Here is a 15164-nt window from a genome sequence, read left to right as displayed (position 1 = left end):
CACCATAGAAACTCCTGTTGTAGGCAGGGAATGAAAGGAATCATTGTTTCCAGACTGTGACAATGTTGACTCCATAAACCTTTTAGGTACCATTGAAGTTTCCTCATATGCAGTCTTGCATGTGGAATCAGTAGGATGCAGGATGCCATGAACCCTAAAGCCTCCAGAATTTGTCTTGCAGATAACTGGGTTTTTGTTGCCATCAGTTGGAAGTAAGCAGTCAGTTGCCTTTGTTTGTCTGGCGTGAGGAAAGCCATCTGGGCAGTTGTAGTCAAGCTTGCACCCAGGAATGTTATCTTTGAGAGGGCAGCAGTTGTGATTTCTTTTCGTTTATTGTGTACCCTAGGCATGTTAGAAGCCTTTTCACAAACACCAGGTGCTGAAGAAGAATGTCCTTGCTCTCTGCTTGAATGAGACAGTCGTCCAAGTAAGGACATATTTGTAAACTTCTCTGTCTGCAAAAAGCAATTACTGGTGCCAGGCACTTTGTAAAGACCCTGGGCACAGTAGATAAGCCAAAAGGCAGTGCAGAGAATTGGTAAATGCATTAAGCCAGCCTTGAAACGGAGGTATCTTCTGCACGATTCCCTTACTGGGACATGCAAGTATGCCTCTTTTAGGTCTAATGTCACCAGCCAAGCATTCTTGCCCAGCATGGGCAGAAGCTGCTGCAAAGTTAGCATTTTGAATTTTGGAATGTCCAGGAATGTGTTCAAAATTGATAAATCCAGTATTAGCCTCCAGGCCTTGTCCTTTCTGGGTACCAAGAACAGTCCTGAATAAAAATCTTGTCCTTTTTCCTGTTCTGGTACTGGCTGAATAGCCCCAATATCCATGAGGGACGTAACCTGTTTCTGTGCCTCTGCCCATTTATTTTTTGGCAGATCCGGCCAACTGTTTGCCACTGGCAGAGTATGGAAATGGAATCTGTATCCCTGTGATACTATGTTTAGCACCCACTTGTCCTGGGTTATTAACTGCCAATTTTGAGCAAAAAGTCCTAATTTTCCCCCTAAGGGTGCTGCCAAAAGGTAAGTGCTTGGTGATGGCAGAAGGAAGTCATTGGGACTGTTTTCTGTAGGGTTGCGCTTTATCTCCTCCAGATTTGGAGGTAGAAGCACCCCATTGCTTTGACCTGTAAGAATCTTGTGCCTGGTATCTAGAACCTTTAGGGCATCTGGATTTGCTCCTTTGAGCTCTGTCGGACACAGGAAAAGACCAATTTTTTGTAGGCCAGTGTCTACTGAATCTTGGTGGCTGCACTTGTACGAAGTCTTTTATAGTTTGCATAGATGTAGCTTTGTCTTCCATTTTCTTTAAAACCTCTTCTGCCTTAATACCAAACAGAGTATCATGCTGTAAAGGTGCATCCAGTAATTTCGCTTTAACATGATCAGGCAAATTTTGCTCTTTTAGCCAGGCATGCCTCCTAATCACAGATCCAGTAACTGTGGCCCTGCAGGAGGCCTCTAAGGAATCAAAACCACATTGCAAAGTATGCTTTCCAATTTGTTCAGCTGCATGCAATAATTCATGCAAAATTTTGCTCTTTTAGCCAGGCATGCCTCCTAATCACAGATCCAGTAACTGTGGCCCTGCAGGAGGCCTCTAAGGAATCAAAACCACATTGCAAAGTATGCTTTCCAACTTGTTCAGCTGCATACAATAATTCATGCAATTCTTTATTTTCTGCACATTCGGAAATCAACATAATTTTCTGTTTCAGCAATCCCATCACATGTTGTTGATACTCGAGCATATGAAATTGGCAGTTTAAGGCCCTAATTGCCAAGGTTGCAGATGTATAAACTTTCTTTCCCCATCTATCCAGTGCCCTTGAATCTCTGTCACAGGGGGTAGGATTTTTTGCTGTTGAGGCCTTAACTCCCTTTGGACCCTGTGAAATAGTTTCAGGGTCAGCAGCAGGGTTTCTAAATAAAAACATTGTGTGAGTCAGGGAACCTGTAATATGTCAGGCTTGCTGGGAGCCAGAGGTAAGGAGTCAAGCTTGACTGAAAACACATCATCCACAATGTCTAAAACAGGGGGGTATGGCTAAAGGCCTGTGCTGAGGGAGAAAGAGGAGGTCCCTGAGCCTCTTTTTTGATTATGAGAAATCTTGACTCTCCCAGTGAAAATGCTCCCTCAAAGTATGCAAGGTTTCTCCAAATGAATAATCCTCAGGAGGTAATGCAGATGGGATGAAGTCCTCTGCATCAGAATCCTCATAGGGAGGTATAGATAATGCCTGATCAGAAGAGGAATCAGAAGAAATAGAAACCTGATCTGAAGATTCATAATCAGTCTTGCCTAGGCCTCTTATCAGGAGGGGGTTGGAAACCCCTGATCAAGGTAATTAGGTCTTCAGCCATTTTGATCATCTGCTTTTTAAGCATAGTGACCTGTGCACGTGGCTCATGCATCGTTTTTTTAGCCTTAGAAGTTGCTTTTGTCTTTGGTTTTGCAGCTGTCGTCAGTTTTATATAAAAATGTTGTGGTCTAAATACACCCTCAGAAGCCAGTGACTGCTCAGCGGCTCCGGACCCATCAGAGCCAGAGACATCTGTGGGTACAATACTTTGAGTATCTCGCGGCATGCCGGACTCCACATGGGTCTCAGTAGGGGCCTGCGACTCTAAAGTAGCGGGTATCAGGGGCTGCGAAAGCACCTCACTGAGTACCGGCGACTGGCTTAGAAGAAGCTTCGTCGGTTTTGGACCTCGACGGTCTGTCTCTGTCCTTTTCTTTGCGTTTTTTGTGTACTCTGGTAGCCGGATTGCTATCAGACGACATTTCAGGGTAGTTAAATCTGTTGCCAAAATATTTTGAGGCAAAAATATACCCACGCTTTATAGTGTGTTGGTTGAACCTAGCACAAAACCGACAGCCAGGCACATTGTGATCAGGGCCTATGCAAGGAACACAGTATAAATGGAAATTCTTATGAGGTATTTGCTTCCCACAAGTAATGCAATTATTAACCTTTTCTGGCATCGGTTGCTGTCTTTCGGCTTTTCCTGGTTAGGGGTCGCCAGAGCGGAACTCCGGTCTGCTAATGATTGGCAGTAGATTTTCACGAATGCCTAGGTGCCAGCTCGACGTTCAACCTTCAACGAAGGCACGCCTATTTACGCATGTCTTTGGAACGACCACCCAACCGCAGGGAGGACATGCAGACTCCACACAGAAGGCACTCCCCACACTCCAGCCGAGAATCGAACAGAAGAACCTCTTGCTGTGAGGCAACAAAGCTACCGCTGCACCACCGCAGAAGCAAGAAAAAAGTTTCCCCAACGGGGTACTTAGCTTTAGTACTTCGGTTCCGAAACTTCAACTCGAAATTTTCAGGAGTCGGCCGACCAGCACTTGCAAACTGCTTCTGCTTCAGGCACCGCACGGCAAGAAAGACTGAAGAAAATGGCGTTGGCTGCTCGTTTTATACCCCTGACTACCTGACGTCATGGAAGAGGAGACAGGAACCGACGCAGGACCCAAGACTTTGGAATTCAGGCCGACTGAAGGCAACCTGCCAGCAGATTACCCAAATGTAATGACTGCAACAGTGAAACATGAACATCTTCAGATGCCACAGTGAGCCTAGACCAGGGGCACAACCTATTCTGCTCTCAAAATCTCTGTAAAGATTAAGAATTAAGACATGTGCACTTAAGACAGCTGGGAACGTCATGTTCTGGATCTAGGAAAAACAGGAAATCGTGGGGGAAATTTGTTTTCCACACACTAAAATCTTCTGGCCTCGGGATGCCTGAAGTATGAGGATGCAAAGTTGTATGTGGACCAATGCAAGAAGAGAGGGAAGTGGGGGAGGGCAACAACAATTTAAGATGGCACCAGCAGGCAACCTTTCACGGCAACATCATCTTGATATATGACAGAGTGGCCAATGGGCTGTGAAGGAAAACTCTCTGATATTATGGACGACTTTAGGCTTCCTCAAGACAGGAAATCCCAAGAGTCACTACTGCAAAAGTTAACTACATAGATCAAATGCTACACAAACCTGCGCAACAAACCTGAGCAATGGCAATACACTCAAGAGAACCACAGGCAGCCTTGAATAATGCATGCCTTAGTGCAAGTGGCACAATACTATAACAAGATGACAATGTTCAACAATTCAGAGATATGCAAACATTCAATGCATAAGAACGTTCCTTGCAGAAGTCTGCAAAGAGGCACAGAAAATATGGAGCAATACTGCACTCTACACTTAACCACAAGTAAGATGATCCGTACCAAAGAATTTTAGTGCAGGTTAAAATAATGGCGTAATACAGCCTTATTAATATTTAGAAACTGGAATGTCAAATACACCACAGCTATGCAATTCTCAAGCTCGTTCATTTCTACAAAACAGGACTACAAAGAATGTGATTGTCTTACTGTAGAATGCTGGTCAACTACCTAGGGCATGCTCCCTATTATGTTTGAGCACAATGTAATTAGCCCAGTCTTCTTCAGATAAAACGAATACTTTTATTTTGATAAAATAGTAAGCATCTCCTCACCATTTCTGTCACTGACATCTACTTTCTACATTTTAAAAACTAAGAGTGGATTAATTTTAAATCTTCAACAGGTTCATGGTTCTACAGTGGAAGGGGGGAAAGAAGGAGCTACAAATGACAACAAACAGTAACACAGCTCTGAATTCCTATACAGACTCAACAGGTTTATGACATCAACATGTGACAAACTACAAAAAAGCCTTACTATTTGGGCTTATACTGGTAACAGGAAGGACAAACAACCAGGGAGACAAATTCTTAAAAGCAAGTTACAAGACTTCTTTCACACCAAAGTACCCAAATAAGGAAAGTAAATAACATGAAATGCCAGGGAAGGGAAGAACAGCTACATTTATGCTACATATATGGCAGCACAGCCATCATTTTTTTAAGAAGACTCACAACTCTACAGTACTTACAAATAATGACATTAACAGATACAGACACACAGAGACAGACAGACACACAGAGACAGACAGACAAGACACACAGACAAAGAGACAGACAGACACACACACACAGAGACAGACACACACACAGAATGATGAGTAACCTTATCTATTACCTTAGGGATATAACAAAGCAAGAAATACTCAACATACTAAATCAGGCAGCTCTGCCAGAGAATTTCCTGTTAAAACACTCAAGTCCAAAAAATACAAATGTCTCTTTCCCAAGAGACCTGGGGAGTAACGGAAAAAGAAGTTATGTCTTACCATAACATTCCATCTGTATTGTTGATCCTCGTTCAGTCATTACGTAAGGGTAACGGTTCAGACCTCGGAACCAAGCCGGCCATCTTCACAGCTCGCGTCAGCTACAAACTCTCGAGCTAAACTCTTATCCAGAATTCCCCTCTCCCTGTTACCTCAGATTGAGTTTGCAAGTCAAAAGAAGGTAGAGGCTACCTCTGGTCAAATGACCTATAAGAACCGGATGGTGAGATCCACTAGAAGCCACAGGAGGGGGAAGGAGGGAGGGTCATAATGACTGAACGAGGATCAACAATACAGATGGAACGTTATGGTAATACATAACTTCTTTTATCTGATATTAATCCTTGTTCATTCCTTACGTATGGGACAGAGTCCCCAGCTACCTCTATTCCTGGAAGGCTCTCATAGAAGGACATTCCTGAGCATCACAGAACCAAAAGATGCTCTTCCCCTGGAGGCCAAATCCAATTTGTAATGATTGATGAGGGCATGAGGCGTAGCCCAAGTTGCAGCTGCACAGATGGCATGTAAAGAAGCTCTGGCATAGAAGGCAGCAGAAGTTGCCATCGACCTTGTCGAATGAGCCTTTATGGTAGCAGGCAATGGGATATTACTTTGTGTATAAATGAAGATCACACAGTCTTTCAACCGTCTAGCCAATGTGACCTTAGCAACAACACATCCTAATTTAGGTCCAGAATAGGCCAAAAATAACTGGTCTGATTTACGAGAGGCCTTAGTACTGTTCAAGTAGAAGCAAATTTGCCTGTGAATATCTAGGGTATGTAGGCAATACTCTCCTTTGTTTGAATGATTGGGAAAGAAAACTTGCAATTCAATGGTTTGATTAATGGACATTTCAGAGATCACTTTTGGCAGAAATGAAGGATTAGTTCTCAAAGACACTCTATCTCTATGAAAAATCAAGTATGGACTCTTGATGCATAAGGCTTGAAGCTCAGAGATATGTCTGGCAGAAGTAATGGTGACCAGAAACAAGATTTTCTATGACAAACATTTGAGGTCACAAGAAGAAGCTGGTTCGAAGGGTGGCATTGTCAAGAGCTTGTAGAACTAATGACAGGTCTCATGGTTGAGCAGGTTCTCTAAAAGGGGGCTTCAGATGATTCACACCTTTTTTGAAGGTCTTGCATAATTTGTGTGACATAAGAGAGGAGTCTTGGACACCCTCATTGAAATTAGATATTGCAGCCAAATGAACTCTAATGGTAGAGGCCGATAGAACCGATTGACATAGGTCGGCCAGATACTCTAGTATTATTGACACCGGTGCTGAGAAGGATCTACTTGTTTCTCTTTCAGTCAACAGGTAAATCTTTTCCACTTGCTTAGATAAGTAAATTCTAGTGGAAGACTTATGAGATGCAATAAGAATGCCCCATACTGGTAAAGAAAGATCATTCTGCCTGGCAATCAAGGGAATTGGAGGAGCCAAGCTGTGAGCTTCAGGCTGTCTAAGTGGGATGAATCAGGTTCTGCGGATGCGAGATCAACCCCGGGGTTGGATGGAGAATCCATGGTTGATCTAGCAGGTGAGGCCAAAGGAAGGGGAACCAAATCTGACAACGCCAATATAGTGCTATGAGGATCACCTTGCTCTTCAACTGACAGGCTTTCTTCAGAAACTGGGGAATGAGGGGGAGAGGTGGGAATGCATAAAGAAGACCAGAGGGCCAATCGTGGACTAGAGCGTCCCTGGGTGACTGTCCTGGAGGGGGAATCAGGGCGATGTAGTCGCTGCATTTGTAGTTGGGATGCAAAGAGGTTGCAGCAAGGACGGCCCCGGTGGTGGAAGATCTCCGCCGCTATCAAGGAATTCAGGGACCACTCGTGAGGTTGTAGAATGCACCTGCTGAGTCTGTATGCTATCACATTGGAACTCCTGGGAATGTGCGTTGCTAGAAGAAAACGGTTGGTAGCCATCGCCCATTGCCATATCCTCATGGCCTCTCGACAAAGGGGGTAAGATTTGGTTCCACCCTGTTTGTTGATGTGTGCGCATCTGATGTAGGTAATTTGTGTCCACAATCTGAACACTTTTTAAATCCTGGGCTACCTTTTTTACCTACCATGATAGAAAAGGAGAAAGAAGAAAAGGCTACCAGCAATGGTACGAAAGAAAACTCGAAGGTAATGAAGAAAAGAAGGGTTTACCAACGATGGTAAGGGAGAAAATATCTCGCTGTAAAAAGTGCAGAGTAAAGAGAAGGAAACTCAGGGAAATATAGTCGCTAAATGCGATAAGGTAAGAGACAACAAATTAGAAACTTTTCTGACAGAAAAGGTTATATTAGACTAGTCCGACAGCAAATATCTATACTTGGCTCAAGAGAAGCAGCTTGACACGACCGAATGGCGATGCGGCAAACAAAATCTGGGGTAACAGAGAGAGGGGAATTCTGAGTAAGAGTTTAGCTCGAGAGTTTGTAGCTGACGCGAGCCTGGAAGATGGCCGGCTCAGTTTCGAGGTCGGAACCGATACCCATACGTAAGGAATGAGTGAGGATTAACAATATCAGACTGTCTCTTCCCAAGAGACCTGGGGAGTAACGGACTAGTCAAATTACTTAACACTCAATGTTATGCCGTCAAGAAAAACAGGATTGGGGGGGAGCAACTCTAGATTCATAGCTAGGTACTAGGCTACTGGCCCCAGGGCCTATGTAAGCCTAGCCAACAAGGCTCCCTGCCTTTCGCCACCCAAGGCTGCTATTTACCTGCACCCCTGTCTAGTAGGGCCACCGAAGTGATTCCAGGGTGAATTTCTTATTACCCATCCAGCCATCAAAATTTTTCTTGAAGAGTGCCAGTGAAGAACTCTGCTTGACATAGATTGGTAGCCTATTCCAGAGAATGGGAAGACTCTGGGACAGGAATCTGAACCTCCAGCATGTTCTGTTAATTGTGGTGACGAGGTTTAGGTCTCTAGAGAGTGTGGCAATGAGGGACAGGGATTTCTTTAGGTGTAGCATGTCCAACAGCTCTGGGTTTGACATAGCTTTATATGTTAGGCAGAGATCACTTTGGAGTAGGAAATATGCTACGAATAAAGCTGGAGTTTTTTGAGGCAGTCAGCATAATCCTCTTTTGAGGTATTTTTGTGGCCTCTCCAGCTGCTGCAGATGCCTTGTATGTACTCTATAATGGGTCTGATGAGAGCCGAGTAGAGGGGAACAATGACAGCTTTTTTCTTGGATGAGAACCCTTTTGTGATGAGGTGTGCCACGCAGAAGGATTTCCTGACTACTGTAGCGGTGTGATTATCAAAGGAGAGGCTACTGTCCACGAGGTCTCCTCACGTCTTCGGCGTAAGTGGGCTGCCACCTAAGTGGTAGTTCATGAGTACTGAGTTTTTACCAAATGGGATGACAATGCACTTTTTGGCATTGAAATTGAGACCATGGTTCTGATGCCAGGCATCAGTTTCAGTGAGGCCCTTTTACAGGATGTCCACGTCGTTTGGGTACACGACTATGGCACCCAATTTGCAGTCATCTGCGAACTTTGCCAGCCAGAGGCCCTCTGCATTAGCTTGTACTTCAGAGAAGTAGAACCCAAACAGGAGGTACTCCACTTGTCAGAGGTTTGGAGTCAGATTTGAAGTAGTTCACAATTTTTACAGTGTGGGTTCTGTTAGTGAGCCAGTTGGCGACCCATCTTGTGACGCACGGATTTATACCCAATTTGGTGAGTTTCACTAGGATATCAGAATGGGGGAAGTGTCGAACGCCTTGGCAAGGTTGAGATAAGCTGTGTGAACTGCCTTACCCTCGTCCACAGCTTTGGTGACTGTTTCAAAGAAGTCGATCAGGATCAGGAGACCTGATTTTCCCTTCACAAACCCAAACTGGGTGGGGTCCAGAGTTTGGAGGTTACCAATATTCTTGTTTAGGAGTTTCATTACGATACGTTCCATGGCCTTGCAGACCAGGCTCATCAGGCTAATAGGGTGATAGTTCCCAGGGTCAGTGGTGGCTCCCCGTTCCATGGCCTTGCAGACCAGGCTCGTCAGGCTAATAGGGTGATAGTTCCCAGGGTCAGTGGTGGCTCCCCCTTTGTGGAGTGGTACAAGTGTTGCCGTGCACCATTCAGTGGGTACAAAGCCTGTCGAGAGGCTATGATTGAACATGGTGCTTAGGTGGGGGGGGGGGGGCTAAGTTCATTCTGAAGTTCATGTAGAATGCAGCCAGGGATATTGTCCGGTCCCATGGATGCTGTGTTCTTGGCTTTCAATAGTGCAGTTTTCACCTGTTCTGTTGTGATTGCAGGGGCACTGCATTCTTCCGGTATGGATATGGGCCCTTTAGGAGGTGGGGTGGGGGGGGGTTAAGTTGGCACTGACCCTATCAGCCAGGATGTTGGCGATATCAGTCAGTTCCATGATTTTTGTGCCGTTGTGCTGTAACTTAGAGCAGATCTGGGTATTGCCATTGAGATTCTTTACATAGCTGTAGAATGATTTGTGGTTGTCCTTTTTAGAGTCAGTGGCAATCTTGTTTTCATAGTTCGCTTTGGAGGATTTTATGAGGGTTCTCAACTTCTTGTTGAGGCTGACCAGGGAGCTCCTCCACTCGTGGGATTTTACTCTCTTTTGCAACAGTTTCTTCCTTCTATTGTAGGGTTTGTTTATAGCAGGGGACCACCAGATTGGTTTCTTTTTTTAGAGGACTGTGTCTTGGTTCTATTAGAGACAGCATGATCCATGCATCCATGTAGGTGCTTATAATGTGCATTTGTATAAGATTCGGCAGTGGTAACTGTATTGTCCATCTGCATGGGTGTCGTGAAGTTGGCCACTTCTGCGTTAAGAAGCATGAAGTTGGCTTTAGAGAAGTTTTTTTTACAATGGTTTCCTTAATGGGGGGTGGGGGCGGGATGTGGACATCTAGGGTGATTAGTTTATGGTCGGATCTGACCAACGAGGAGTTGACTTCAGGTGTGGAGCACCTGTCACTCATGTTGGTAATAACTAGGTCTAGGATATTACTGCCCCTGGTGGGGGTGTGGACATGTTGATCCAATGCACTGGAGTTTATGAATTCTAAGAAGCGTTGAGGAAAAGACTTCGTACAAGAGTAGTTTTCTCAGCTGGTAGTTGAAATCGCCCAATATTAAGGTGTTAGGTTGGACCCTGAAATTCTCTATTATATCAAGTAAAGAGGAGTGGGAATCCTGGGGCATGGTGGGGGATCTGTAGCAAGCTACAATATGGATTGCAGTTTTGCCCAGAGTTAGTAGCATTAGGATAATTTCGGATGACATATGTTGGGCAACTAGCCTGGAGGTGTGGTTGTTTTTAAAGAATATGGACACACCTCTGCCCTTGGTGTTCCAGTCCTGGTTTGATGGTGGAAAGGTATGGTAGGAGTTATATCCTGGTAATGCAGGGGTGCTCTCTGGAGCCTTGAACCAGGTTTCAGTCACTGTACAGATATCAATATTCTTCATTTTAAGGAGTGCCTCTAGTGAGTGCATTTTGAGGTTTAGACCTCTAGCATTGAGTAGAGTTGATTTATTATCAATATATTACAATATCGTGTTTTTTTCCACTTAAGACTTCCTCGGGAAGGCAAAACTGTACACAAACAGCTTCAAAACACACTTGCAATAAGCAACAGTAGTAATAAAACATTAAAAAAAAATCAGGTAGTTGTGGCTTTGGAATAAATTTCAATCTGAAATTCACAATATCCAACTCACTCAGAAACAAATGGCCTAAACAATGCAAACAACCCTTAGAATTTCACCTTTAAACTCTGTGTTATCAAGACCCTTGATAGCTTCAATAGCATCTTCTGCCCTTTCCAGGTGTACAAACGCATAATCCTTGACAATATCACATTCCAGTACAGGGCCATACTCCTCAAACTTAGCACGCAATTCCTGATTTGTACAGCTGCTACTGATGTTCCCAACATGTAGTTTGGTAGATGTCTTTGCTTTGCTTCTGCTGGCTTCTACATTAATGGCAACACCATGAAGCACATGTTGATGGAGACTCCGAATTGCTTCCTCAGCTGACAATTTATCGTCCATGTGGACAAAGCCATAATTTTTTATTATATCACATTCCACCACCTTTCCATATTTTTCAAACAAATTCCTAAGCTCTTGCTCTGTAGCCTGGCGAGGCAGATTCCCAATGAAAATTTTCACCATGTTGAAAAGCTTCTAAAGAAAAAAAAGATGAAGTTAATTCAAATGATAAATATCTGCAACACAAGCCTGTTCATGTTTTTTAATACACTTATGAAAGGAAGAACTGCTCAATGTCTAACTACCAATATTCACAATTAAGTCAATCATTTTAACCATGGGGATGCTTATTTTGGGAGGGACTGAATACTATGGACTCGGTACTACAAAAATAAAGGTGGTTATTACTCTACAGAAGAAAAAAAGGTTACACAGGACATTTAAAACGTGGACAGGAAGAGAAAATTAAAACCAAACTCTGGTGTGTATGGTCCTACTTTCCCAACCCACCACAAAACATACAATACCCTCAGATACTGGAAACATGAAACCAAAGTAAAAGAGGACTGAACCTCCCTGCAACACAATACAAAAATCTCCATGGCATGGCAAGCTTCTCCTAAATGCCCTACAAGAAGCAAACAAATGTCAAAAAATATGCACACACAAGTTCCACTACAAGTCAACAAATCTCACCAACTGAAAGTTAATTTTGACATGGCTAGATTCAGAAACTCTCTAATGTTCTTCCCAACAAAACTGATTGGCCTGGGTCCCTCTTCTTTTGGTAGGGGGCACTCTTGCTCCAAATAAATTCCAAGCATGCACATCAAAGTGAAAGGAAAAGGGGGATTTTGAGAGTCAGATTTTGCCAAACCATTACACTAAACCCATATTTTTGCAGATTTTCTATAGGTGTACACGTATGCATGTAGAAACCTTGTACAAGACATGTACACACACACATTACATAAAAATTTGTATATTATGAACATGCTTCTTTATATCCCAAGTAGAATTCAGAGACCCCCGCCCCCCCAGGTAGATGGGGGAGGGGAGAGAAGTTTGCACATTTTAAAAAATACTCTTGCTAGAAAAACTGGGCAAGCAAGTGGTTGTAATGAAAAGACTTTTGAGCTGGTACAAAGGATTTGAATTGCCTAGAGAAAGGCCTTAATAAAGCTCCCTACTAAAATGCTGGCTCTCAAAATGCTGAGTGCCAAAAAAAAGGATACAGAAAACCTGGAGAAGAGTGAATCTCGAAAATAGTTGTTCTTAAAAATTTATTTTAGCAGGGGACAAACCCCCCTCCCACGTGGGGAGCAAGGCATCCATACACCCCCCAAACTTACACATACCAACTCCAAGATCGTCACACCTAGGACTCAAAGGAAATATTCCAAGAAATGGAATCTCAGACTTGGTATATGCAAGTCTGATCTTTCAGCCATTCAGTCTCTGCATTTTGGCACCAACTCTAGCGAGTCCCGACATTTCAAATAGTTACCCTTAATAAAGTTTAATGCTGTTTATTGACTGCCAAAAAAGCAATTACTACAAAATCAAAGCTAAAATCTAAAACAACTGTAACTGAAGTGCTGATTATAAAGGAACTCAAAGAACTGAAGATGACATCTTTAGAAAAGTGAAGCAGATTACACAGAAATAAATGGAACTGTGGAAACAATATATGTAGAACAGGCATACATTGAGCTATTTGTGTAATGACAAATTACAAGAAAAATTTCACTATTGCCTTTATTTCTATAAATGTATGTATATCCAAAATTGTTGTTTAAAACGTGACTTAATAAAAATGCCAAACTTGCCCCAACTTACAAGTACGGTTTCCTCCAAGTTAAAACCATACAATTTTTACACTCAATTATCCTATGTGCTAATTTCTAATGTTCAATACAGATGTACTATCAGCACTAGCTGTTCCTAAGCAGTAACAGCAGCAGTACTTATTAGTTATGACCCCCCCCCCCAGCAAGATTGTAGGGCAATTTCCTGTGCTTTCTCCTGCTAACCTGGTGCACTTTGGCATTCCGAGACAGTGTGGCAACTGTCTAATGTACACAGACAACCCCCTCCTCTTACCTCCCAGCACTCATACCTGTGAGAGATGCACTTATATCACCAAACTGGAAGCAGTGCACACTCCAACCAAGGCCAGACTAGCTGGTCAAGAGAAGAAGGTCAACACCTGCAACTCACTACATAAAACACAGCCCTCAAACACCAACCATCACAACCCACACACAAACCATACACCCACCTTTGTGGAGACTCTCAAAAATTTACCCAAACAGAGAACCCCCAAAATAGAAACGCACTCTACCACAACACACCACCAACCCCAGAGCACACAGCTCACCACTACAGTGTGCCCCACAACTCAAGCCCTTAAGGCAAAACAATTTGCCAGTGTACTAATCATAGGAGACTCAACTGTGAGGCACACTGATGTCCCACTCACTAGGATGAACAAGGAGAAGGCGACAGTCAGTTGTCTATCAGGTGCCTGGATCCTCCACATAACACATGCACTCAGGTCACTCCACAACAAGTACAACTATGATTCAGTCATTGTTCATGTGAGTGTGAATGACATGAGACATCCCTCCCTGGGCTACATGAAAAGAGATGTGATGGAACTCTCGGATTATGTGGCCTAGGCAGGTATGACCCTAGCCTTGAGCAGTATTCTACCATCACCCAGAATGATACCACAGTACAAGTAGAAAATGATTGACTTCAACAACTGGCTATGTTTCTGGTTTCATTCTAAGGGGATCCAGTATCTGTTTGCCTGGGATGACATGATCGACAGACCTCGATGTTTTGCCAGAGACAGCCTGCATATGTCATCACCCCTAGGATTCTGGGTAATGGCCAAGGCTCTTGCCACCCCTATAGTGCCTTTTTTAGGCAGTGTTCCAAAGACTTAAAATTTCACCGTAACAGCTACCAACAAATGCAACTCCAGGTCATGCTGCTCAATGCTATAAGTCTAAATCTCAAGATGCACTCGCTCGAAGCTCTCCTCAAAATGGAGAATGTCAATATCTGTACTGTAACAGAGACCCATTTTAAATAGGCAGAAAGCACCCGTGCGCTCCCAGGCTACAACTCATTCCATACCTTTTGGCCCCAAAATACAGCCGGAAGCTCCAAAGGCGGTGGTGTCTCCATATTCTTAAAGGATATGCACACCTCTAGACTGATAGCCCAGCATAATGCATCCGAGATACTTCAGGTACAACCAACACTGGGTAAGAAATTGATACAAGTCATAGCCTGCTACAGAACCCCAAACATATCCCTAGACTCTCACTCCAACTTCCTAAGCACCCTGGAATCTATCAAGGTCCAACCCAATACTCTCACTCTGGGTGACTTCAACTACCCTTCCATCAACTGGGAAAACTATTCAAGTACTAATGTACAGGCCCAATGCTTTCTCAATGCCTTGGACCAGCTCATTCTGACCCCCACTTGAGGAAGCAACATCCTTGACCTGGTTATCACCAACATAGGAGACCATTGCTCCACACCTACAGTCAATTCCTCCCTGGTTAAATCTGACCACAAACTGATCACTATGGAAATTTCCATCTCACCTACATCCCCTGCTAAGGTGACCACCCTGAAAAACTTCTCTAAAGCCGACTTTGGGCTTCTAAAAACAGAGGTGGTTAACTTCTCGGCACCCATGCCAATGGAAAACAGCTGCAGGACTGCCAAATTGTACATCAATGCTCTGTACAAGCATGTACACTAATGCATGGACCTTGTCATACCAAATAGAACTAAGACACTCTCCTCCAAAAAAAGGAAGCCAATCCGGTGGTCCCCAGCCATCAATAAACTCTACAACAGAAGGAAGAAACTGTTGCAAACAAAAGTGAAGTCACAA

At 43.7% G+C, this 15164-nt stretch overlaps 1 protein-coding gene across 2 annotated transcripts in view; it reads right to left on the bottom strand.

Annotated features, from left to right (window-relative positions):
• Positions 1-15164, bottom strand: part of LOC122805663 (RNA-binding protein 4-like) — a 269072-nt gene that overhangs the window by 179527 nt on the left and 74381 nt on the right. For both annotated transcript variants that reach the window (XM_044075976.1, XM_044075975.1), the window contains exon 2: positions 11014-11437. In XM_044075976.1, coding sequence (XP_043931911.1) covers positions 11014-11425 — 412 coding nt within the window. In that variant the 5' untranslated portion in view covers positions 11426-11437. The remainder of the gene's footprint in view (positions 1-11013; positions 11438-15164) is intronic.

The sequence above is a fragment of the Protopterus annectens genome, chromosome 6.part1, assembly GCF_019279795.1.
Source record: "Protopterus annectens isolate FY-2018-M chromosome 6.part1, PAN1.0, whole genome shotgun sequence".
NCBI classification, from domain to species: domain Eukaryota; kingdom Metazoa; phylum Chordata; order Ceratodontiformes; family Protopteridae; genus Protopterus; species Protopterus annectens.
Note: the sequence above shows the minus strand (reverse complement) of the source record. Positions and strands in the feature narration are given on the sequence as shown.